At 37.8% G+C, this 27,397-nt stretch overlaps 1 protein-coding gene across 6 annotated transcripts in view; it reads left to right on the forward strand.

Moving 5' to 3' along the window:
* Positions 1-27,397, forward strand: part of KCNH5 (potassium voltage-gated channel subfamily H member 5) — a 388,790-nt gene that overhangs the window by 203,690 nt on the left and 157,703 nt on the right. For all 6 annotated transcript variants that reach the window (XM_006068056.4, XM_044924885.2, XM_044924884.2 and 3 more), the window contains one exon: positions 25,461-25,660. In XM_006068056.4, coding sequence (XP_006068118.1) covers positions 25,461-25,660 — 200 coding nt within the window. The remainder of the gene's footprint in view (positions 1-25,460; positions 25,661-27,397) is intronic.

Here is a 27,397-nt window from a genome sequence, read left to right on the forward strand (position 1 = left end):
GATGTGAACAGATGACTCATTGGAAAAGTTCCTGATGCTGGGAAAGGTCAAGGGCAGAAGGAGGAAAGGGCATCAGGGGATCAGATGGCTGTATGGCATCACTGATGCAATGAACATGAACTTGGGCAAATACTGGGAGATGGTGAGGGACAGGGAGGCCTGGAGTGCTGCAGTCCATGGGGTCGCAAAGAGTCGGAAACAACTGGGCGACTGAACAACAACAACAATGAAATATCCTTTATTCTTTTACTGGTTTAACCCTACTCCCAAGACATGACTCTTCTGCGTGCTCTAGAGAGTGTCCTATATATGCAATAAGGTCTCTTCATTCTGGCTGTTTGGAAGTAAGTCTAGGATAGCTTTTTATGATATCTGAATTCAGCTTACATATTCAACAGCCATTTTTATTTGGTCTCTAGGAGTTTTTATCTGTCCATACACAGTATAATATTCAGACAAAAACTCAAAATGGGGGTATATGTATATTTCTGGAGCTTTTTCCTTTGATTAGCATATTCATTTCTCATATTTAATCACAAAAATCTTAGTTTGCTTAGCCTTCCCCAAATTCTGATCTCAGTCTCATCAGCTTAGCCTGATCACCCTCATCAACTTGAAATCCATTTTCTCTTCACTCTCCTCCACCCAATTCTTTTGTCTCCAAAAAGATATTCAAAGTAGTTGTTTGGCTCATCTTATTTACTTCCTGTCCCTCAGTGTAACAGTTATTTCCTTTTCCTTCCCAACTTTTAAATCAGTTGTTTCATGTTTTTGTTTCTTTTTGTTCTCTCCTTATTTACAATGAGAGGATATGTCTGTTATGAATTTCTTTATCATGGTTGGAAGGAGTTCAGGTTTCATTTTTAGGAAATCTCTTAATTTTCCCTAAAACATATCTACCATAATTTCAACTTGTTCAGAGATGAACTTAATGGGAAACAAGAATTACAAAAAATAAATCTTTCTAGTCTAAATTAGCCTTATTAGCTTTTCATCAGGCAATACTTCTAAAAGCAGACTTGATACCTTGCCATCTTGTTTATTTGCTTTATAGAATTTTTAAAACAATAGGTTACTATTTAAGACTAATAAATAAAAAATCAAAAATGCATTTAAGATAGCAAGAAATCTTAGAATTTGGATTTTGCTGATCACCTGCACTCAAGTTCTTGTCATGAAAATGCTTAAGAAGTATTTTTCTGGCTTCCCAAATCTTTACGTATGTCAATATGATATTAATGTCAGATTTCAATTTTCTCATTTAACAACATACAAAGAGCTGACTTTTGGACTCAGTGGGAGAATGAGAGGGTGGGATGATTTGAGAGAATAGCATTGAAACGTGTACATTACCATATGTAAAATAGATAAGCAGTGCAAGTTCAATGCATGAAACAGAGCACCCAAAACCAGTCCTCTGGAACAACCCAGAGGGATAGGGTAGGGAGGGAGGTGAGAGGAGAGAAGAGGGTTCAGGATGGGGGTGACACATGCATATCTGTGGCTGAATCATGTTGCTGTATGGGAAAAATTATCTCAGTATTGTAAAGTAATTATCCTCCAGTTAAAATAAGTAAATATTTAAAAATTTTTGCTATTTCTTATTTTAGAACTATAGCTCACTTCTGCTGAGTGTTTGCATGTGGCAACCTCTGTACAGACTGTTTTATACACATCATGTCATTCAATTCGCTCCCCAAATGATATAGAAAAGGCAAGGCATATTATTATTGTTGTTATTTTTTATCTAAGGAAACAGTTTAGAAAAACTGAATAAATTTAACAAGATTAGAAACTAGTCTATGGTAATTTTGCAACTTGTACCCATATTCACCTGATTCAAAAGTCCCATACTCTTAATCTTACCAGCCATTTAAAATGAAAGAAGCACATTTATACACAACATTTTTATAAATTTTTATTATGAACTACTTTGTGAAGTTCAGGTCTTCTGTGGTAACAAACACACAAGCAGAGTCTCCAGAAAAAAACCTCATGTCTTCAGAAATGAAGTATAGGAGATAAGCTTTAGTCTGTACTCTGCTCCCTCTTCTATGGAAGGATATTTTTAGTTTAATTATGTTTATAATTTAGTTTAATTACTTTTCCAGGAGTCATGTAGGAATGTGAGAGTTTAACCATAGAGAAGGATGAGTGCCAAAGAATTGATGCTTTTGAACTGTGGTGTTGGAGAAGACTCTTGAGAGTCCCTTGGACTGCAAGGAGATCCAACGAGTCAATCCTAAAGGAAATCAACCCTGAATATTCTTTGGGAGAACTGATGCTGAAGCTGAAGCTCCAATACTTTGATCACATAATGTAAAGAGCTTACTTCTTGGAAAAGACCCTGATGCTGGAAAAAGTTGAAGGCAGAAGGAGAAGAGGGCAAGAGAAGATGAGATGGTTGGATGGCATCACCTACTCAGTGGACATGAATTTGAGCAAGCTCCAGGAGATAGTGAAGGACAGGGAAGCCTGGTATGCTGCATTTCATGGTGTTGCAAACAGTCAGACACGACTTAGGAACTGAAAAATTAGAATATTATTATAAGTTGTTTTTATCATTAGCTTCAGGAGTTTCAGGTTTCCTGTTTGCTTAAGAGTTAATAGGTATTAGCCCCTTAAAATACCCTCTTATGTTAGAATTCTGGGTTTAAAATTAAAAATAGAAAGCTCAAAATGTATCAACCCTTGGAGCTGAGCTGTCAGTTGACATCCATAGAGAGAGAAATCACTTTGCATCTGTCAGAAGCAGACTGGTGACAGTCACTCCTATGCTTTGCAAAGTCTAAGGGCTGTTCTCATCTCCAGCTACTTCTATACCCTGCCACCTGTTCCTTTTAACTGTGAAAAAATATTGAGTAGGATTTTTAGATTTATGATAAATAGGTAAAAAATGGTAGTATTTTCTTCTACTCCAAATCTCAAAAAAGAAAATATTAGTGTTCACTGTTTTAAGTGCCTCCAAATGGCACCCCACTCAAGTACTCTTGCCTGGAGAATCCCATGGATGGAGGAGCCTGGCAGGCGGCAGTCCATGGGATTGCTGAGAGTCAGATACTACTGAGCGGCTCCACTTACACTTTTCACTTTCATGCATTGGAGAAGGAAATGGCAACCCACTCCAGTGTTCTTGCCTGGAGAATCCCAGTGATGGAGGAGCCTGATGGGCTGCCGTCTATGGGGTCACACAGAGTCAGACATGATTGAAGCGACTTAGCAGCAGCAGCAGCAAACAATAGTTAAAGAAATTGAAAATATCGGGACATTAGACAATCATCCTCCCCAAATATACAGTCTATGATTTAACCAGTTGGACAACTCATTTTTATCAAGGGCCCAAGGCTGTATAGCATACAATATGTGCTTGAATCTTTGATTTGTGTGTAGTTTTTATTATCAGATAATTCTACAAATTTGCCTAATGACTTAAACAATTACAAAAGGCATTTGTTTCATTCAGAAAGATCCAAGTTATAGGCCTTTAGGCTGGTAACAACACAGAGAATTCTGTGATCCACATCCACCCTGTAGTTGTAAACTACAAGTGAAAATTGGTTATTGTTAAGCAACTGTATTTTCATATTCTTTTTCATATTCTTTTTCTCTCTTCAGTTCAGTCGATCAGTTGTGTCTGACTCTTTGCGATCCTGTGAATCACAGCGCACCAAGCCTCCCTGTCCATCACCAACTCCCTGAGTTCACTCAAACTCATGTCTATCGAGTTGGTGATGCCATCCAGCCATCTCATCCTCTGTCGTCCCCTTCTCCTCCTGCCCCCAATCCCTCCCAGCATCAGGGTCTTTTCTAATGAGTCAACTCTTCACATGAGGTGGCCAAAGTATTGGAGTTTCAGCTTCAGCATCATTCCTTCCAAAGAATACCCAGGGCGGATCTCCTTTAGAATGGACTGGTTGGATCTCTTGCAGTCCAGGGGACTCTCAAGAGTCTTATCCAACACCACAGTTCAAAACCATCCATTCTTTGGTGCTCAGCTTTCTTCACAGTCCAACTCTCACATCCATACGTGACCACTGGGAAAACCATAGCCTTGACTAGATGGATTTTTGTTGGCAAAGTAAGATCTCTGCTTTTTAATATGCTGTCTAGGTTGCTCATAACTTTCCTTCCAAGGAGTAAGCGTCTTTTAATTTCATGGCTGCAATGACCATCTGCAGTGATTTTGGAGCCCCCCAAAATAAAGTCTGACACTGTTTCCACTGTTTGCCCATCTATGTCCCATGAAGTGATGGGACCAGATGCCATGATCTTCGTTTTCTGAATGTTGAGTTTTAAGCCAACTTTTTCACTCTCCACTTTCACTTTCATCAAGACTTTCTGCCATAAGGGTGGTGTCATCTGCATATCTGAGGTTATTAATATTTCTCCTGGCAATCTTGATTCCAGCTGTGCTTCTTCCAGCCCAGCGTTTTTCATGATGTACTCTGCATAGAAGTTAAATAAGCAGAGTGACAATATACAGCCTTGACATACTCCTTTTCCTATTTGGAACCAGTCTGTTGTTCCATGTCCAGTTCTAACTGTTGCTTCCTGACCTGCATATAGGTTTCTCAAGAAGCATTCAGGTGGTCTGGTATTCCCATATGTTTCAGAATTTTCCACAGCTTGTTGTGATCCACACAGTCAAAGGCTTTGGCATAGTCAATAAAGCAGAAATAGATGTTTTTCTGTAACTCTCTTGCTTTTTCCATGATCCAGCAGATGTTGGCAATTTGATCTCTGGTTCCTCTGCCTTTTCTAAAACCAGCTTGAACATCTGGAAGTTCATGGTTCACGTATTGCTGAAGCCTGGCTTGGAGAATTTTGAGCATTACCTTACTAGCATGTGAGATGAGTGCAACTGTGCGGTAGTTTGAGCATTCTTTGGCATTGCCTTTCTTTGGGATTGGAATGAAAACTGGCCTTTTCCAGTCCTGTGAGTTTTCCACTGCTGAGTTTTCCAAATTTGCTGGCATATTGAGTGCAACACTTTCACAGCATCATCTTTCAGGATTTGAAATAGCTCAACTGGAATTCCATCGCCTCCACTAGCTTTGTTCGTAGTGATGCTTTCTAAGGCCCACTTGACTTCACATTCCAGGATGTCTGGCTCTAGGTGAGTGATCACACCATCGTGATCATCTTGGTCATGAAGCTCTTTTTTGTACAGTTCTTCTGTGTATTCTTGCCACCTCTTCTTAACATCTTCTGCTTCTATTAGGTCCATACCATTTCTGTCCTTTATCAAGCCCATCTTTGCATGAAATGTTCCCTTGGTATCTCTAATTTTCTTGAAGAGATCTCTAGTCTTTCCCATTCTGTTGTTTTTCTCTATTTCTTTGCATTGATCGCTGAAGAAGGTTTTATTATTGCTCCTTGCTATTCTTTGGAACTCTGCATTCAGATGCTTATATCTTTCCTTTTCAACTCCTTTGTTTTTCACCTCTATTCTTTTCACAGCTATTTGTAAGGCCTCCTCAGACAGCCATTTTGCTTTTTTGCATTTCTTTTCCATGGGGATGGTCTTGATCCCTGTCTCCTGTACAATGTCACGAACCTCCGTCCATAGTTCATCAGGCACTCTGTCTATCAGATCTAGGCCCTTAAATCTATTTTTCACTTTCACTGTATGATCATAAGGGATTTGATTTAGGTCATATCTGAATGGTCTAGTGGTTTTCCCCACTTTCTTCAATTTCAGTCTGAATTTGGCAATAAGGAGTTCATGATCTGAGCCACAGTCAGCTCTCGTTCTTGTTTTTGCTGACTATGTAGAGCTTCTCCATCTTTGGCTGCAAAGAATATAATCAATTTGATTTCGGTGTTGACCATCTGGTGATGTCCATGTGTAGAGTCTTCTCTTGTGTTGTTGGAAGAGGGTGTTTGCTCTGACCAGTGTGTTCTCTTGGCAAAACTCTGTTTAACTTTGCCCTGCTTCATTCTGTATTCCAAGGCCAAATTTGCCTGTTACTCCAGGTGTTTCTTGACTTCCTACTTTTGCATTCCAGTCCCCTATAATGAAAAGGACATCTTTTTGGGTGTTAGTTCTAAAAGGTCTTGCAGGTCTTCATAGAACTGTTCAACTTCAGCTTCTTCAGCATTACTGGTTGGGGCATAGGCTTGGATTACGTGATATTGAATGGTTTTCCTTGGAAACGAATAGAGATCATTCTGTCATTTTTGAGATTGCATCCAAGTACTGCATTCTGGACTCTTTTGTTGACCATGATGTCTACTCCATATCTTCTAAGGGATTCCTGCCCACAAGAGTAGATATAATGGTCATCTGAGTTAAGTTCACCCATTCCGGTCCATTTTAGTTCCCTGATTCCTAGAATGTCGACGTTCACTCTTGCCATCTCCTTTTTGACCACTTCCAATTTGCCTTGATTCATGGACCTGACATTCTAGGTTCCTATGCAATATTGCTTTTTATAGCATCAGACCTTGCTTCCATCACCAGTCACATCCACAACTGGGTGTTGTTTTTGCTTTGGCTCCATCCCTTCATTCTTTTTGGAGTTATTTCTCCACTGATCTCCAGTAGCATATTGGGCACCTATCGACCCAAGGAGTTCCCCTTTTAGTATCCTATCATTTTGCCTTTTCATACTGTTCATGGGGTTTTCAAGGCAAGAATACTGAAGTGGTTTGCCATTCCCTTCTCCAGTGGACCACATTCTGTCAGACCTCTCCACCATGACCCTGCCATCTTGGGTGGCCCCACACAGCAGGGCTTAGTTTCATTGAGGTAGACAAGGCTGTGGTCCATGTCATCAGATTGGCTAGTTTTCTGTGATTATGGTTTCAGTGTGTCTGCACTCTGAAAAGCTTAATCTCCCCTAGAAAAGCTTAATATTATCCATTTCTTACAACTGTAACATGATCTTTGGCAAGGCTGTCAGGCAGGGGGATGAGAGGTGATAAGTGCTTAACCACAGCAGTGGTAGTTTGGGTGGGGAGAAGAAGCAGATTTCTTATCTGTAAATGGGGGAAGTAATGCCCAGGCCCCTGTTTGTTAGAAGGATTAAATGGAATTGTGAAAGCACATGTGAACTGTGAAAGCCAGGGAATCTTGGGTAGCATCTTTCTTCTTCAGAATGTTAATCAGCCGTCAGCCTCATTTTCCGATCTTTTCATAAGTGTTCAGTTGTAACCCACTTTCAGGTTAGGTACCACCTGATGGGAGCCCTGAAGATCTTTTTCATCACGTGTTTATTATAGCTGACATTTCTGCCACAGTGATGTGCCCAGTAAAATGAACTTGGTATGGCTTTATTCCATACATGTCAGACTTTGGCAGTATGATTTATTGAAAAAGTGAACATTTCATACCTAGTGTTATTAGAAAAAAACGAAACCTAGTCATGTGGGAGATAGAGAAGTTTAGTAATAATCATGCACTGTTTTGTGGATACACAGTGTTTCATGGGCTACATCATCTTGAAAATTAGAAAGAGGAAGATAATTTTATATTATCAAGAATTAAAACCTTTGATATGTTTTAAATCAATGCCATTTTTATAGACCTAACAGGTTTGTGTTGACTGCATTCATTATAAGCAGTTAACTCTTCCTCTTTAGCCAGCTCCTAATGAAAAGACAGAGGTTACAAAGTTTCTGTAGATAGAATGCTCAAAGTTTCTAGGAATGATAGTTCCTAGGAATCATAAGTGAAGTAATATATTCTGCTTTTTAAGTTTCCAGCTGATGGATTTTTTTCATGTTTTCATATATTATTACATGAATTTGTTCTTTTAATTTGATGATGATATGACTGTCTTACACATTATAATCTCTTGGTGATTACTCACCGAGAGATCCAATCCTGTCTAAATATAGGATGGGATATTATCATTAAAATAAGTCAGGGAAGTACCCTATCATATATGAAATACATACCTACAGTGCTTGCTTAACATCAGTTAATTTGTTATTGCAATCAGTGTACAAGATTCTCCTGGGAAATGTGCGATTCATGAAAAATATATTTTCTTATGCCTAATCAATTTACACTTATGTGGAGATGCTAAAGATATACAACTGAAGTGATTTACCAAAAAAAAAAAAAAAAAAAAGAACTTAGAAGATACAGATCAACATAAAGGAAAAAACAGACCGATTAGTGTCAAGTTATGGCCAACCTTTCTCAGGTTCTCCAAGACTGCAAGAACCTAACTGTGTTAGAGTCCACTGACTTATGTTCAGTTGCTCTGCATTGCTGAATCTTCTTCATGTCTTTTGGTTTATCTTGTAGATCCTCATCATTTTCGCTTTACAGAGATGGTATCTAAGCTGGTAGCTTGTTTGCCTGTTGTAATCTTTTCCCCACTCTAGTAAGCTTGTCTAAAATGATAAAAATATGCCTTTTTTCAATTTGCCTTTTATCCATTATTCATCAAATATTGACTCAAGAGTCAATTAAGGAATGCCACTTTAGAGACTCACATAGCATAGTGACAGAGGACTGCAGGAAGTCTCTGCCTAAAACTTCAAAAAGCCTTGGCTAGGGAAAGTAAGGAGCCCAGTCAGCTCACATATACTGTTCTTCACCTTGCTCTCTGCCACTTGGTTATTTTTTGACCAAATTCGAGTTTGACTTCATCACCTGGCACTTCTACTCTTGCTTTTCCTACAGATTGGTGTTACCTTTCATGACTAGTTCCTTCTCTCCATTAGTCTGTGACATGGGTTGATGTAGCACACCAGTTTTTAGATTTGCTAAAATGGGTTCCTCAGTTGCCGGCATGCATTAGCATCCTGGGCTTATGGCAACAGTTTCTCCTGTGCTCCAATGCCTGCATCTGCCTCTTCCTGTCTACTGCAATGGTTGTGAAATGGTTTGCATGGAGATCTGCAAAATGTTACAAGGTTTTTAATGAAGAAAAAGGGTTCTAAGAACAAACTAGTATGAAGAATGGTGTCTTTACTGCAAGGCTTCTTGAAGCTTTTGATATGCTAATATGCATTGTGATATGCTAATGTGAATTGGGATTCTAAGAGGGAGAACTAATATAAAACTTATTTGATCCAGAAACTTTTTTTTAAAGACAAACATCTGTCACCATCACAGGGAATTATAGTGTTCCAAAGAATAAATTTTGCAAATTTTGGACTGCTTGTCAAATCTAATTCCTTATACCTTGACCAAGTCATCATTCCTTCTCTAGAAAATATTGTTTTCCTATCACTCATATTAAAAAAATTTCACTGTTCATTTTAAAGTCCCATAGTCAGTTATATTAGTCTGTATACAGTGTTAGCAAAAAAAGCAGCATAATGGTCTTAGCTTCTAGAGCCTTGGTTTTAAATGTGAAGGAAATAAACATTACTTAAAAGGAAGAGAATACTGAAAGTTGTTAAGGGCAATGTTAAGTCAGCGATGATGAGGCTGACCTAAGATTTTAATGTAGAATAGTTTCAGTAGGAAATTAACTTACCTGTTTAGTTTTGACCTTATTGACCCTTCAGGACATTTTGCCAACTGTATTATTATTAAATGATCAGGCCTCTTATTGTCGTGATATTTTGTCAGATTTCTGATACATTGGAAGATTTTTAAGAAATAAGAGAAAATTCATAATCATTCTTGAGCATCAGTTCAGTTCAGTTCAGTCGCTCAGTTGTGTCTGACTCTTTGCGACCCCCTGAATCGCAGCACGCCAGGCCTCCGTGTCCGTCACCAACTCCCGGAGTTCACCCAGACTCACGTCCATCAAGTCAGTGATGCCATCCAGCCATCTCATCGTCTGTCGTCCCCTTCTCCTCCTGCCCCCAATCCCTCCCAGTATCAGAGTCTTTTCCAATGAGTCAGCTCTTTGCATGAGGTGGCCAAAGTACTGTAGTTTCAGCTTTAGCATCATTCTTTCCAAAGAAATCCCAGGGCTGATCTCCTTCAGAATGGACTGGTTGGTCCATTCCTTGAGAGTCCAAGGGACTCTCAAGAGTCTTCTCCAACACCACAGTTCACAAGCATCAATTCTTTGGCGCTCAGCCTTCTTCACAGTCCAACTCTCACATCCATACATGACCACAGGAAAAACCATAGCCTTGACTAGACAGACCTTTGTTGGCAAAGTAAAGTCTCTGCTTTTGAATATGCTATCTAGGTTGGTCATAACTTTCCTTCCAAGGAGTAAGCGTCTTTTAATTTCATGCTGCAATCACCATCTTCAGTGATTTTTGAGCCCCAAAAAATAAAGTCTGGCAGTGTTTCCACTGTTTCCCCATCTATTTCCCATGAAGTGGTGGGAGTGGATGCCATGATTCTTGAGCATAGACTTTTACAACTAAATTGCTTTAAGTATTAGTCAAAAAATAAAATTATATATATAAAACTGTGCATCTCTTTATCTTCCATAGCGCTTCATATTGCATTTACACACAGTAAGCACTTAATAAATGTGTACTTGACATGTTAATGCATAATCTAATTATTGGCTAATACCAAAAAGACATAAATATAATTATAAAATAGCTAAAACGCCTTTTTAGAAGTTTTGGCAATGTGCATACAATTTAAATGAATTTAAATTTGGACTGACTGTTCAAACTACTGCACAGTTGCACTCATCTCACACACTAGCAAAGGAATGCTAAAAATTCTCCAAGCCAGGCTTTAACAGTAAGTGAACCATGAACTTCCAGATGTTCAAGCTGGATTTAGAAAAGGCAGAACCAGAGATCAAATTGCCAACATCTGCTGGATCATTGATAAAGCAAGAGAGTTCCAGAAAACATCTAACTACTGCTTTATTGACTACACCAAAGCCTTTGACCATGTGGTTCACAACAAGCTGTGGAAAATTCTTCAGAAGATGGGAATACCAGATCACCTGACCTGCCTTCTGAAAAATATGTATGTAGGTCAAGAAGCGACAGTTAGAACTGGACATAGAACAACAGACTGGTTCCAAATCAGAAAAGAGGTACATCAAGGCTATGTATTGTCACCTTGCTTATTTAACTTATATGCAGAGTACATCATGAGAAATGCTGGGCTGGAGGAAGCACAAGCTGGAATCAAGATTGCCAGGAGAAATATCCATAACCTCAGATGTACAGATGATACAACTCTTATGGCAGAAAGCAAAGAAGAACTAAAGAGTCTCTTGATAAAAGTGAAAGAGGAGAGTGAAAAAGTTGTAAAACTCAACATTCAGAGAACTAAGATCATGGCATTGGGTCTCAACAGTTCATGGCAAATAGATGGGGAAACAATAGAAACAGTGACAGACTTTATATTTTTGGGCTCCAAAATCACTGCAGATGTGACTGAAGCCATGACATTAAAAGACGCTTGCTCCTTGGAAGAAAAGTTATGACCAGCCTAGACAGCATATTAAAAAGCAGAGACATTACTTTGCCAACAAAGGTCCATCTAGTTGAAGCTATGGTTTTTCCAGTAGTCATGTTTGGATGTGAGAGTTGGACTATAAAGAAAGCTGAGTGCCGAAGAATTGATGCTTTTGAACTATGGTGTTGGAGAAGACTTTTGAGAGTCCCTTGGACTGCAAGGAGATCCAACCAGTCATTCCTAAAGGAAATCAGTCCTGAATATTCATTGAAAGGAGTGATGTTGAAGCTCAAACTCCAATACTTTGGCCACCTGATGCAAAGAACTGACTCATTTGAAAAGACCCTGATGCTTGGAAAGATTGAAGATAGGAGGAGCAGTGGATGACAGAGGATGAGATGGTTGGATGGCATCACCAACTCAATGGATATGAGTTTGAGTAAGCCCCAGGAGTTGGTGATGGACAGGGAAGCCTGGGGTGCTGCAGTCCATGGGGTTGCAAAGAGTAAGACACTACTGATCGACTGAACTGACTGATGCAACTTAATGTCTTTCATAGAGACACAAACTAGTTTTACCATTTCACCATAAGGTACAGAGTGTAGGCTAACTGTTTTAATATTTTCATGTTAGTTGACTACTTTTGTCAGTAACCCACTTAAAAAAATAATTTATTTTAATTGGAGGATAATTACTTTACAATATTGTGATGGTTTTTGCAGTACATCACCATGAATCAGCCACAGGTACACATGTGTCCCCCCATTCTGAACCCCTGTCCCACCTCTCTCCCCATCCCACCCCTCTAGGTTGTCCCAGAGCACTGACTTTGGATGCCCTGCCTCATACTTTGAAGTTGCACTGGTCATCTATTTTACATATGGTAATATACATGTTTCAATGCTATTCTCTCATATTGTCCCTTCCTTGCCTTCTCCTATATAGTCCAAAAGTCTGTTCTTTACATGTGTTTCTCTTTCTCTGCCTTGCATATAGGATTGTCATTACCATCTAGTTATTCTTAGGGATTATGAAGGAAATTGATATTACTGGCTCTACATTAAAGAGCTTAGAGTATAAATTTATTTAAGGATTATATTGCCTGTCCTTTTATGAATTGTCTACTATGCATTACATGAAATTTTGTTAGGTGTTAAGATTATTCATGTACCATACAGGCAGTTGGAGAGATTGCTGTTGTTGTGTGCAGGGAAATGAGTGCAGATAGGGAAATGATAAATTAGCTTATGGAAGAAATATCAATACAAAGTGCTGAGTCTGGTAGGTAGAAACTTTCCCCCATTGAATAGATCCCATAGATTCTTTCAGAGTGCCCTTACCTTCAAGGCTGTGTGTATACACTAAGTATTTTTTATGGAGAAAATAAGATCACAACATTTTAGGAAATTTTGCCAAATAGCCATGTGCCAACTGTATTCCAACAGAGACTGGAGACTGAACAGCAAGGAAGCTGTTGGGGTAACCTATCCATAGGTTGAAATAACAGATTCTAGGCTCTTAATTGAAAGGAGGCTATCAGTCTGAGACATTCTGAAGGCAGAATGAACAACTCTTGGTCATTAACTTTATAAAGGGGTCACACAGAGATTGGGGACAACAACAGACAGGAGAAGATCAATGGTGCTGTTGCTCATCTCAGGTTTCCTGATGATCTTTTATGTATGTGTCACCTGGGGATTGACCTAAATGTTCTCTAAAGAGATTTATAGCTTCTACCTTTCTAAGGAATACAAATAAATTATTCTTTTTTAAAAAATTTGGAATTTTTTTTTGTTTATTGCAAACATTGCATAATGCTGAAGTTTAAAGAACATCAAAATCATTACAAATCATATTTGCCAAATATACATATGAATGAATAAATGTCCCTTTATAATTAAAAATATGCTGTTAATCTTTTCATATCTCTCCTAAGAGATCCCGTTCATCATCTTAATGGTCACCTAGTTTTCAATTGTGTTGTTTTGCCATCATTTGTATTACTCAATCTTTATTGTTGAACATTTTACTCTTTCTGCATATTATAAAGAACACTTCAGTTATCATTTTTGTGTGTTTATTTTATAATGTCATGGTGTAACTTCCAAGAAATGGGATAATTGGTCCAAACAGTGTATCCATTAAAACTTCAGCTGAGACCACTGAATAACTAAATCTCGCCATTTTTGCCGTCTGCTGGTACATCCCAGGTTTCTTCAGGAATCATGATCTCAAGACAACATTCTAAAATATGCAAGTCCCCTTAATGTCTGGCTCTGGAAATGGCATAATATCATCACTGCCATATTCTATTGGAAGTCATAAACCAGCCCATATTAAAGGAAGCATATTCCACCTTTTGGTGGGAAAAGCAATAAAGTCTTATTGCAAAATGATGTACATACCAAGATAGGAAAAATGTATGGTCAGATTTTGAAATCTACCACAAAGGAACTTAATGACAAAGATTTGGAAGCAAGAGTAAACTGTTTGGAGGCTCAACAAGAAGATAGGTTATGACACTATTTTTCAGAATATATGAGAAACTTTTGTCTGTCCCACAGATACCATTCTTAGTAGCCTCAAGAGTTTATTTAGGTTGTTGGCAGTGCCATTTCACTCTGAGTCTTGGATCAATAATACTCATGTTTTGGCAAAGATGTATTTTAATATTATTTCAAGTTTTATATTTAATGCTTCCGTATTAATGTAAGTATAATAGTAACACCCACTTTATATAGAAAGAATAAGTGATCTAATGTTACCTCCCTCTATTGTGTCTTTTTACATTCTGGTGCTGAAGAGTAGAGAAATGGGTTGCAGGTATAATTAATGAAAATTACATTTAAAATGTCTGTTTGATACAAAATAAACAGAGGAGAGTTATAAATAAATTTATTTTTTCACTATAGTGGATCCATTCTGTATTCACCATATTTTTTCTTTTACTTTATTCTTTTCTGTAGCTGATAAAACTAGATGTACAACTTGGTATAGTGAATTGATGTTTGCATTTTATAATTTGAAGAGAAAAGGAAAATCTCTGCATCAAATCATTGAACTATTGCAAGACTATTTGATCTCATCATTGTAGTTGGATTATTTTGTGTTTTAAAGTTTTTTAAATAAAAAGGTATAAGAATATATATGAACACCCTGAAAAATATAACTAATAAATGAATTCAGTCAAGTTGCAGGACATAGGATTAATATGCAGAAGTCTGTTATCTTTCTATATACCAATAATGACCTATAAGAAAGAGAAAATTATCCTATTTAAGATCCTATCAAAAAGAGTAAAATACCTAGGAATAAAATTAACCAAGGTGGTAAAAGAACTGAGCTCTGAAAACAACAAAACAGTTATGAAAGAAACTGAAGATGATAAAAGTAAGTTTAAAGATAGCCCATTCTCTTGGATTGGAAGAATTAATATTGTTAAAATGGTCATTCTACCCAAAGCAATCTACAGATTTAATGTAATCCCTATCAAAATACCCATGAAAAATTTCACAGAACTAGAGCGAATAGTCCTAAAATTAATATGGAACCACAGCAGATTCTTAATTGCCAAAGCTATATTGAGAAACAAGGACAAAGCTATAAGTATCAGAATGTTTTCAAACTATATTACGGCCTCCCTGTAATATAGGCTCTTTGTTTTCAGACAGTGTTACAAAGATATAATAATCAAGACAGTATGATTCTGTCACAAAACAGACACATAGATCAACCGAATAAATAGAGAGCCTAGAAATTAACCCACACACATATGGTCAATTAATCTTAGACAAAGGAGACAAGAATATACAATGCAAAAAAGACTCTCTTCAGGAGGTGGTGCCAGGAAAACATGGCGGTTAAAAGAATGAGATAAGAACATTTCTTCATGCTATATACAAAAATAAATTCAAAATGGACTAAAGACCTAAATGTAAGACTAGAAACCACAACACTCCTAGAAGAAAACAGGCAGAACACTTCTGGACATAATATTTTTTTTTTGGATCTGTTTCCTAATGTAAAGGAAGCAAAAGCAAAGCTAAACAACAGACCCTAATTAACCTTAAAACCTTTTGCACAGCCAAACAAATCATTGACAAAATGAAACAACAACACACTCAATGGGAGAAAATATTTACAAATTATATGGCTGGAAAGGAGTTAATATCCAAAATATATAAATAGCTTACATTGTAGTGAGCAGTGAAAGTCACTCAGCCATGTCCAAGTCTTTGGGTCCCCATGGACTATACAGTTCATGGAATTCTCCAGGCCAGAATACTGGAGTGGGTAGCCTTTCCCTTCCCCAGAATATCTTCCCAACCCAGGAATCGAACTCAGGTCTCCTGCACTGCAGGTGAATTCTTTACCAGCTGAGTCACAAGGGAAGTCCAAAAATACTGGAGTGGGTAGCCTATCCATTTTCTAGTGGATCATCCTGACCCAGGAATTGAATCGGGGTCTCCTGCATTACAGGTAGATTCTTTAATAACTGAGATATCAGGGAAGCTTGCATATCTGAGAGTATTATGTAAATGAATTACACTTCAATAAAAAATAGTAAGCATTGCCATATAATTATTGCAGGCTTCTCAGATGGCTCTAGTGATAAAGAAACTGCCTGCCAATGCAGGAGATGTAAGAGACACTGGTTTGATCCCTGTGTTGAGAAGATCCCCGGAGGAGAGCAAGGCAACCCATTCCCACATTCTTGCCTGGAGAATTCCATGGACAGAGGATCCTGGAGGGCTACAGTCCATGGGATTGCAAAGAGTCAGACACAACTGAAGGGACTTAGCATGCACACATGTAATTATTGAAACTAGTTTGATATAGTCAGTTTTCATGATGATCATGGTATCGGCTGAAAGCTATTGAAATCTTTCCAATATCTTGCTATAACAAAATAAAAATATTTTGTTCTCTGTGACAACTTATCTTACTAGTTGAGCATTAATTCTAATAATGATTCAGTCAATTCATTGTATTACCTGGAATTCCTCCTTCAAAATGCCAACATCCCTAAGAGGGATAGTGTATCACATTCTTTTCAATATTTAGCACTTCAGTTCAGTTCAGTCGCTCAGTCGTGTCCGACTCTTTGCGACCCCATGAATCGCAGCGTGCCAGGCCTCCCTGTCCATCACCAACTCCCAGAGTTCACTCAGACTCACGTCCATCGAGTCAGTGATGCCATCCAGCCATCTCATCCTCTGTCATCCCCTTCTCCTCCTGCCCCCAATCCCTCCCAGCATCAGGGTCTTTTCCAATGAGTCAACTCTTTGCATGAGGTGGCCAAAGCACTGGAGTTTCAGCTTTAGCATCATTCCTTCCAAAGAAATCCCAGGGCTAATCTCCTTTAGAATGTACTGGTTGGATCTCCTTTTTCACTCTCCTCTTTCACTTTCATCAAGAGGCTTTTTAGTTCCTCTTCACTTTCTGCCATAAAGGCAGTGTCATCTGCATATCTGAGGTTATTGATATTTCTCCCGGCAATCTTGATTCCAGCTTGTGTTTCTTCCAGAACAGCGTTTCTCATGATGTACTCTGCATAGAAGTTAAATAAGCAGGGTGACAATATACAGCCTTGATGTACTCCTTTTCCTATTTGGAACCAGTCTATTGTTCTATGTCCAGTTCTAACTGTTGCTTCCTGACCTGCATACAGGTTTCTCAAGAGGCAGGTCAGGTGGTCTGGTATTCCCATCTCTTTCAGAATTTTCCACAGTTTATTGTGATCCACACAGTCAAAGGCTTTGGCATAGTCAATAAAGCAGAAATAGATGTTTTTCTGGAACTCTCTTGATTTTTCGATGATCCAGCGGACATAACATCAAGTAATTAATGAAATTAATTTCTAACAAGATAGTTGGCATGAATTCTGGTACTAGGTAAATGGGACATGGATTAAGTGAATACTGGGAAAGAGGAAATATCTGGTTCATAACTGATGCCTGGAGGATGCTTTCTTTTATGGGTCATTGCAAAAGAGCATCCAAGGAAACCTGAAGCCATTATGAGACAGCTGGAAGGAGAATAAAACTTCGAAATTGGAGGCCTGATTTTCAGCTTCACTTTGTTCAGCCACTTGGAGTGATTTCAAGTGTTTTAACAGGCTATGTGATACATATACAGTCATATTTTGGTGGAACATTTTCCTTCCATGTCTTAAATTTCATTTATTAAAGGTAGACTTTAGTAAATAGAAATAGAAATGGAAATGATGGTTGAACCACTTATGTGGCTTTAATGGGTACCAAAATGCATTCTTATATAAGTATTTTAAACTACATAGTCTAAGGCTAATGATTACTTGCCAAGATTTATAAAAGAAAGATAACTAGGAAAAATAAATGTTTGATGTCAACACGAATGGGCACAAAAAGTCTAAAAAATATAAATTGTTATAAGACAGTGAATGACTGCAGCGTGACCTAAGGAGCAAACAAAATGAAGTGACTGAGAACATAATTTATTCAGAGAACTGGATATCATCATCTGATCTGTTATTCTGTGCAACTTATAAGAGTGTAGGTAAAGTTACAATTAATTAGCTCAATACAGATTCTGTTTGACTCTGCCAGTTGTTTAACCATAAGAAATAAACTATACTTAATTTATATACTTGGTATCGGTATAAGTTCATCTGTGAATTTTTGTAAACTATGAAAAGGATATGATGATCACTAGTTTTCTTTCAAAGACTATGATTTTGGAGAATTAAGGATTAACACTTTTCCCTTGGAAGTAGTGAGTAGAGTACTATTTGAGAACAGAGATTATGTTTTATACTTAGTGATTATCATAGTGGAGGCATATAATAAATGTACAATAAATATCCATGGAATTAAACAATGCATGAATGAAATCTGGGATTAAGTTATATGACATTATTCAATCATTTAAACTTTGTTTCTTTTTGAAAGCATTCATTCATGACTTCAATGTTTATATTATAAAAATAATGGATGTTTTTGAGTATAAAGATATATTCAATAAAATATATTAAAATTTTTTCCCCTACATATGCTATTAGACTCTGATGTGTATCATAAGGAACTCACTACTCTCCTCTCTCAGGTTTACTAATCAGTTAAGAATCAACTATTCATAAAACTGTTTATTAGAACATTAGAGTTACATAACTAATCAAAATTAGTGGTTTAAAACAAGAACAGCCATTTATTTCACTCACGAATCTATAATTTGTGCAGGGCTAGGAAGGCATGACTTATTTCTGGCACATATGTTACCGCTGGGTTTGCTTGAGTGGGTCTGAAAAATTCACTTATTAGTTGGCTCAGCCACATACATGGCTAGTAAGCTGATGTTGTCAAGCTGTGTGCTGCATACAGAATCATAGATTGATAGGACATTTTCCTTCCCATCTTAACTATAATTATTAAATATCAGTATAAATAGAAGGGGAAGTGATGGTTGAACCATCCACCCTGCCTTAAGTGTTATCAGAAATGTCTTCTTATATCCATAGTTAAAATTGTTCAGCCTAAGGCTAGTGTTTAGCTGGGAACTCAGCCAAGGCTCTTGGCCAGGGGCCTTGATTTCTCTCCATGTGGACCTTTCCAGAGGAATATTCAGGCTCCTTCACAACACAGAAACTATATTCTAGTTATTTTAGCAGGTGTTTTAGTAGTGAGGAATTAGAAATTTCTAGTTTCTTAAGGCATGGGCCCAGATATTGGCATGTGATTATAGTTACCATAGTCCATTAGGAAAATAGTTAATAGAGTATGCCTAGATTCAAGGGAAAGGAAAAAAGACCCTGGCTGTCTATGGAAGGAGTGTCAGAAAATTATAGCCATCTTTAACATAATTTTCTTTAAAATAATCCCCTTGTGGTGAATAAGAAAACTATAGGACTTTTAGGTAAGACATTTACCAGTATATATGTCAGAATTACCAAGTCTTTAAATATGATGTGAAAGTGAAAGTCACTCAGTTGCGTTCAACTTTTTGTGATCCCATGGACTATACAGTCCATGGAATTCTCCAGGCCAGAATACTGGAGTGAGTAGCCTTTCCCTACTGCAGGGGATCTTCCCAATCCAGGGATTGAACCCAGGTCTTCCATATTGCAGGTGGATTCTTTACCAGCTGAGCCATGAGGGAAGCACTTAAATATGATAAGCTAGTACAACTGGGCTTGTCTTAAATTTTCTTAAGCTTAAAAGGCTGCTGCTACTGCTGCTAAGTCGCTTCAGTCGTGTCCGACTCTGTGCGACCCCATAGACGGCAGCCCACCAGGCTCCCCCGTCCCTGGGATTCTCCAGGCAAGAACACTGGAGTGGGTTGCCATTTCCTTCTCCAATGCATGAAAGTGAAAAGTGGAAGTGAAGTCGCTCAGTCATTTCCAATTCTTTGCGACCCCATGGACTGCAGCCTACCAGGCTCACCTGTCCATGAGATTTTCCAGGCAAGAGTACTGGAGTGGGGTGCCATCGCCTTCTCCAAAAGGCTACAGGAAAGCATATAAAAAGAGGCTTAACATATTTTAACTGGTCAATCAAATTATTAGTAGTAAAGTAGGAAAATTACCTCTATGGCATCCCATTCAAAGAAAGTAAAAGTGAAATTGAAGTCACTCAGTCATGTCTGACTCTTTGCGACCCCATGGACTGTAGCCCACCAGGCTCCTCCATCCATGGGATTTTCCAGGTAAGAGTACTGGAGTGGGTTGCCATTTCCTTCTCCAGGGGATCTTCCCAACTCAGGACGAACCTGGGTCTCCCGGATTGTAGGCAGACGCTTTACCGTCTGAGCCACCAGGAAGTAAAGTAGGAAAATTACCTCTATGGCATCCCATTCAAAGTATCAGATCAGATCAGATCAGTTGCTCAGTCGTGTCCAACTCTTTGCGACCCCATGAATCGCAGCACGCCAGGCCTCCCTGTCCATCACCAACTCCCGGAGTTCACTCAGACTCACGTCCATCGAGTCAGTGATGCCATCCAGCCATCTCATCCTCTGTCGTCCCCTTCTCCTCCTGCCCCCAATCCCTCCCAGCATCAGAGTCTTTTCCAATGAGTCAACTCTTTGCATGAGGTGGCCAAAGTACTGAAGTTTCAGCTTTAGCATCATTCCTTCCAAAGAAATCCCAGGGCTGATCTCCTTCAGAATGGACTGGTTGGATCTCCTTGCAGTCCAAGGGACTCTCAAGAATCTTCTCCAACACCACAGTTCAAAAGCATCAATTCTTTGGCGCTCAGCCTTCTTCACAGTCCAACTCTCACATCCATACATGACCACAGGAAAAACCATAGCCTTGACTAGACGAACCTTTGTTGGCAAAGTAATGTCTCTGCTTTTGAATATGCTATCCAGGTTGGTCATAACTTTCCTTCCAAGGAGTAAGCGTCTTTTAATTTCATGGCTGCTGTCACCAAGTTATATAATGGTCCCCTACAAACCTTGCCGGGACAAGCAAGAGCATTCATGTTTGATGAATGACAATAGGCCTTCCCAATTCATTTACTATCTTAATATGGCCAGGAATGTATCACCTTGGTTTCTCAACATTTTATTCTCTCACGTGCATTAATAGTGTGTACTTCTGCGTTTTTGTGTCACCAGTAGTGAAACTTTGATTTGACGAAAAGAATGTTTCTGGAAAAAATGTTTCCTAGGTTTTTGGTGTGTCAGTTTACTGAAAGAAAATATTTAAATACCTATAATGTTCCAGGAACTGATCTTTGTTCTGGAAATACAGCAGTGAGCAAAAAAGAAGGGACAAGGCCCAGGCTAGTATTTACGGATTTTGCATTTCTAATTGGGAAGGTAGATATCAACAGATAAATATGTCATATAAATTAAAGTAGTGATGAATAAGTTTAGGAACAAAGACATAATACGGGGTAGAGACTGATGCTGAAGGAAGGGGATGTTTTTTCTGCTGAGTGAAAGTCAATTGTTTGGAAGCTATTTCCATGATGATGATGCTGATATATACGTAACATTTCATGGATGCTTACTCCGTATTGGACTGTTTTAAAACCATTTTATATGAGTTATCTTATTTAGCACAACTCCTTTGTAAAGTCTAGAGTAACTGTAAAGTTGTAAGAGAGGAAATAAAATCATCGAGAGCTCTAGTAACTGGTCCAAAGACACATAGCTAGTCAGTGGGAAAGCAAGTACTCTTAAAGGAGACAAGGATGCTGGTAGAGGTGGTGAGAAGAAATTGAATAGAGGCTCTATTTTGAAGGTAGAGCCAATAGGAACTGATAATGGAGTAGATTAGATGAATCAAGTGAATTGAAGAAAGACTCTGTAGCTTTAGTCTGAGCAAATAGGTGTGGCTTTGCAATTTAATGAGATGAAAAATGCACTTGGTTGTTGAAGAGAAGGTAGTGTTAAATAAAAGTTCTCTTTTGAACATGTTAGATTTGAATGGCATTAGACATTCAAGAATATCTGTGTATCTCACAGAGTCCATAAGACTGTTCTATACACTGATGTATAGAACAGTCTTATGGACTCTGTGGGAGAGGGAGAGGGTGGGAAGATTTGGGAGAATGGCATTGAAACATGTAAAAGATCATGTATGAAATGAGTTGCCAGTCCAGGTTCGATGCAGGATACTGGATGCTTGGGGCTGGTGCACTGGGACGACCCAGAGGGATGGAATGGGGAGGGAGGAGGGAGGAGGGTTCAGGATGGGGAACACATGTATACCTGTGGCGGATTCATTTTGATATTTGGCAAAACTAATACAGTTATGTAAAGTTTAAAAATAAAATAAAATTAAAAAAAAAAAAAGAATATCTGTGTATCTGTAATTCAAGAGAGAGGTTATTACTTTGGGAGTTAGCAGCATAGAGCTAGTTTCTATTGAGACCGATTTCTTTCATTGTCGGGTGTCATGTTCCACGGTCACTTCCCTTAAGGTTGTACTCTTCTATCCTGTGAACACAAACTGTGGTGAGAAGCAGTATTGTTGCTTGCCATGGAATGTCATACTTGCTGTCACCATATTTTATGAAATGTGCACTCATCTTAAATGTTGAAAATATTTTTAAAGAAGAAGTGATTTCTCTTTTTTAAAATATACATATATTACATAGATTTGTACAGATGATAAAACTTTTATAAAGTTGTATACCCCCCAAAATGACTGCATGTAAAATACTAGTTAAATGTAATGTCTATTTGTTTTTATTGTTAAGTCACTAAGTCATGTCTGAGTCTTTGTGACCCCATGGACTGTAGCCCTCCAATTCTGTCCATGGGATTCTCCAGGCAAGAATATTGGCTTGGGTTGCTATTTCCTCCTCCAGGTGGTCTTCTCGACCCAGGGATTGAACTTGCATCTCTTACATCTCCTGCATTGGCAGGCAGATTCTTATAGTTCTGTAGGATGTCATAATTGAGAGAACTACATGTGGGTATACGTGAGCTTTCTGCTGATTTTTATAACATTTCAAAGTAAAAAACTTTATACATAATTATGTATGTATTATATATGTATATATAATTATGTATATATTATATGTATTACAAATATGTATATATGTACAAATATACATACATATTTATACATATAAATTACATATATTATATATACATATATGCATGCACATAATTATATATATATAGTTGAATGTCTTACCTTAAATTATGACCTTGATTAGTCTTACTCAGTATAGGACACCACACTCACATGAAAGCTGGAGGCAGAGGATATCTTTGTAATATACCCAGCTTAATGGGTTGTTGATTATATCCTTCATTTATTAATGATGAAAACTGTAAATACATTGACAGTTTTATTCATATTTCAGTGCTTAAGCTGTTCATATGACTAGAATGTGTGCATATTTAATGTACCCCAAAAGATGAAATGTGTGGTAATTTGTTTAACTAAAAGGCAGTAGTCAGACACTTTGGCAAATATAGCATATTACAAGCATGTTAGGGAGCCAAACAAGTTGAACATGTCAAAATAATGGTTCTGTAATATTCACTGACATTTTAAAATAGCTGGAGGCTATTCAAAAGCATGACTGTAGCATTATTTAATTAACCTGTAAAAAGCTCATTATGTAAAAAACAAATTCTCTTCATGTCACTTTCTTGGAAATTCAAAATTCCATGTTTGTTATATGATTCTTCTACCATCAATTTGTTCACATTATTTCTGTGCTTGTCTTTCTTAATACCGACAATGAGGAATAGAGTTTTAAGTTTGTGATTACCTCTACTTTTTGTTTGTTGGTCTGTGCTGACACCAACATCCAAAATAATAGCAACCCTCCCCCCATAAAAAAAAACAAAACCCTAAAAAGTGATTTAAAAAAGAACCCGAGTAACTGCTTGTAAAATCACAACTTCCTATTTTGAAATTTTTATTTGTTATGTTCAAAGAGCCATTGTTCTTAAAGAAAACAAGTGATTTTCTGAAAATAGATTGAGGATCTTAAGTTGCTTCACTGGTTTGATGTTATACTCTTTCCATCAAGTGGAATTTGATTGATGAAACTGTGAAATGAAACAGTTCATACATTTTGTTCAGAGGAATTATTTTTTCAAATGCTTAGAGGAACAAGAATGGAAGTGATCATTGTCTGATATTCTATTTATTTGTTAAATGCTTTTGCAATGAGTATGGTTATTAAATATAGTATTCACTGAATATTAAAGGGAATAAAATACTGCCTTCTTTTTAAAAGAGCTTACTTACTGTTAAGGGATAAAACTAAAGGGACAGAATAGATTAGGAGTGGTATGTGATTGAAGATGTATTAATTTGGCTCTGAACTCAACTGCTTTTAAAAGTTTTTTCAAGATCAGCTTAACATTAGTAACCTGATAGATCTGGAGAAAGAGGAGTTGGTAAATTATTGGTTGATGGAGGAAGTAGCAATCAGGGGCATTAAAACACCTTATACTTTTCTTTAGCTACTGTAGATAGATAACAGTGGTTTGCAGGTTACAAGTTACTTTATTCTTAAAATAATGAAGTAAAAAAAATCCTTACAGTACTGGATTACTGACATAAATTTAATAAATAGAAATTATCAGATCAGATCAGATCAGATCAGTCACTCAGTCGTGTCCAACTCTTTGCGACCCCATGAATCGCAGCATGCCAGGCCTCCCTGTCCATCACCAACTCCCGGAGTTCACTCAGACTCACGTCCATCGAGTCAGTGATGCCATCCAGCCATCTCATCCTCTGTCATCCCCTTCTCCTCTTGCCCCCAATCCCTCCCAGCATCAGAGTCTTTTCCAATGAGTCAACTCTTCGCTTGAGGTGGCCAAAGTACTGGAGTTTCAGCTTTAGCATCATTTCTTCCAAAGAAATCCCAGGGCTGATCTCCTTCAGAATGGACTGGTTGGATCTCCTTGCAGTCCAAGGGACTCTCAAGAGTCTTCTCCAACACCACAATTTTTGCTTTGGCTCCATCCCTTCATTCTTTCTAGAGTTATTTCTCCACTGATCTCCAGTAGCATATTGGGCACCTACTGACCTGGGGAGTTTCTCTTTCAGTATCCTATCATTTTGCCTTTTCATACTGTTCATGGGGTTCTTAAGGCAAGAATACTGAAGTGGTTTGCCATTACCTTATCCAGTGGACCACATTCTGTCAGATAGCTGTTAATTCCAATCCTGTTTCTTCCTAGAATCTTCTAGAAATGAAACACCTTGATTTGTCTTCTCATCCTATATTTTTGATATTCTGTCAAAAATATTGATAAGGAAGGAAATATTCCAAAAGCTGGAAGAAGCATGCAATGAGAATGAGCATATATTTCTAAACTGAATCATCAATTCCTCAAAATTTTGAATTGATTAAGCTTCATTCAGGAAGTCAGGGCTAGAGGATAATTTTAGTGATAAGGCTAAGAGGCAAATCATAAACTTGGATCATCTAATTCTTCATGAACTCTATCGATCACCATCATGTTTTACCAAATTGACTAGCTGGTGGTCAGTCATAAAATCATGTTTATCATACTAAAGATAAGATTTACTGAGTGAACACCAAATTCTAGGCACTCTTCTCAGGGGGTTATCATGCATAATCCTGAAAAGTTTTTTAAGGTATATCTCTGTCAGATAATTTATTGATCTGGCCAGTATTCATATCATTTATTTTCACTTGGGATATTTGTTTTATTTTCATCATTTCTTCTCTTTCAGCTCTTCTTTATGCAACTATTTTTGGAAATGTTACCACAATTTTCCAGCAAATGTATGCCAACACCAACCGATACCATGAGATGCTGAATAATGTTCGGGACTTTCTGAAACTCTATCAGGTCCCCAAAGGCCTTAGTGAACGAGTCATGGATTATATTGTCTCAACATGGTCCATGTCAAAAGGCATTGACACAGAAAAGGTATGGATTATTATAACTGTTTTTGTTACTTATTTTATGTTTCAATAGGATCTTCAGATGCATGAAACTTGGTCACTCACATATTACTTGTATATTATTGTTATTCTGTATTTCACAAGCAAATATCAGTCAGTTATATTACTTAGCACTTAGAAGGTAGAAAGCAGTCAACCATTAATCATCAATTAGTACTAGTAGCCATCACACTTAATTTAGGGTTTGTGGTTCCCGAAAACAACTAATTACTTCATTTGCCTAAAATGCTCTCATTACCACTCAGAATAATTTTCCAAATTCCTCAAAAATGCTAACAGTGTTGCCATTTCTCCTGCTAGATTTTATTCCAGATTTCTCTTTTGACACTTTGCTCATTTAAAATTTAGAAACATCCTTGCTTATAACTAAAAGGTTATATGTCTTCTATTTTACCCTCTACTTAAATTCATCTTCTCTCGTTTCTGTTTTATAATGCAACTTAAAATTCTTTGTTTTCCCCATTTCCTTACAAAACATGAAATGAATACCACCTCTGTAATCCACCTGGCATTCCTAATTTCTTTCTTGTATTTTTATGGAATCTCTAAATTTTTACCATCTAACATATACCAGGATGAAAGAAGAAATCAAAGTCCTTTCATGATAAATAAAGTAAAATTAAAAAGTCCTCATTTCCTATACCCAGCTGATTCACATCAAACGTAGAGATTGACAAGTAAGGCTTGCATATAACAATTTTAGAGAAAACTGATCTTGAACTATTTCATTTTATAAGCATTGATGAAGGCTTTATTTTTAGGTACTGATTTTTGACATATGGTAATCAGCACATAACCTGGCCAACAAAAATCCATAGTCAAAGCTATAGTTTTTCCAGTAGTCATGTATGGATGTGAGAGTTGGACCATAAAGAAGGCTGAGCACTGAAGAATTGATGCTTTTGAACTGTGGTGTTGGAGAAGACTCTTGTAAGTCCCTTGGACTGCAAGGAGATCCAACCAGTCCATCCTAAAGGAGATCAGTCCCAAATATTCATTGGAAAGACTGATGCTGAAACTGAAGCTCCAATACTTTGGCCAGCTAATGCGAAGAACTGACTCATTAGAAAAGACCCTGGTGCTGGGAAAGATTGAAGGCAGGAAGAGAAGGGGATGACAGAGGATGAGATGGTTGGATGGCATCACTGCCTCAATGGACATGAATTTCAGCAAGCTCCAGGAGATGGTGAAGGACAGAGAGGCCTGGTATGCTGTGGTTCATGGGGTCCCAAAGAGTTGGACATGACTGAACGAATGAACAACAACAAATCAGCACATAATATTCCTTGCCATTTCCCACAAATTTTGTGTTTTTAATCATAGGAGCTTGACATAGTATTTCTTTCAGACCTTCTCAACAAGCACCTTTCAGTGTCATGGTGAAATAACCAACAAACAAAATAGATTTTTAGCTAGAGGAATTTCATGAAGTAAGTAGGAAATTTTCAGCCAGAACAGGTGTTGTTAGGGGCAGAACGGCTGAGGGGATGGACTTGAAAAGTAAGAGTAGAAGGAGGGAAGTCTGCAGAGAGTGCAAGTGAGATTCTGGAGGATAGCTGTGTGGAAGAATTATGAAAGAGGGTGATATTTGTTCATTTTTCCACAGTTTGCAAGATGCAATTAAATGGTCCCTTAATGTGGAATATGTGACCACAGAGGGGAAAGGACAAATTGCACATCTGTGAAATTTGATTAATGTGTG

Source organism: Bubalus bubalis, chromosome 11 (assembly GCF_019923935.1).
Source record: "Bubalus bubalis isolate 160015118507 breed Murrah chromosome 11, NDDB_SH_1, whole genome shotgun sequence".
Classification (NCBI taxonomy): Eukaryota; Metazoa; Chordata; class Mammalia; order Artiodactyla; family Bovidae; genus Bubalus; species Bubalus bubalis.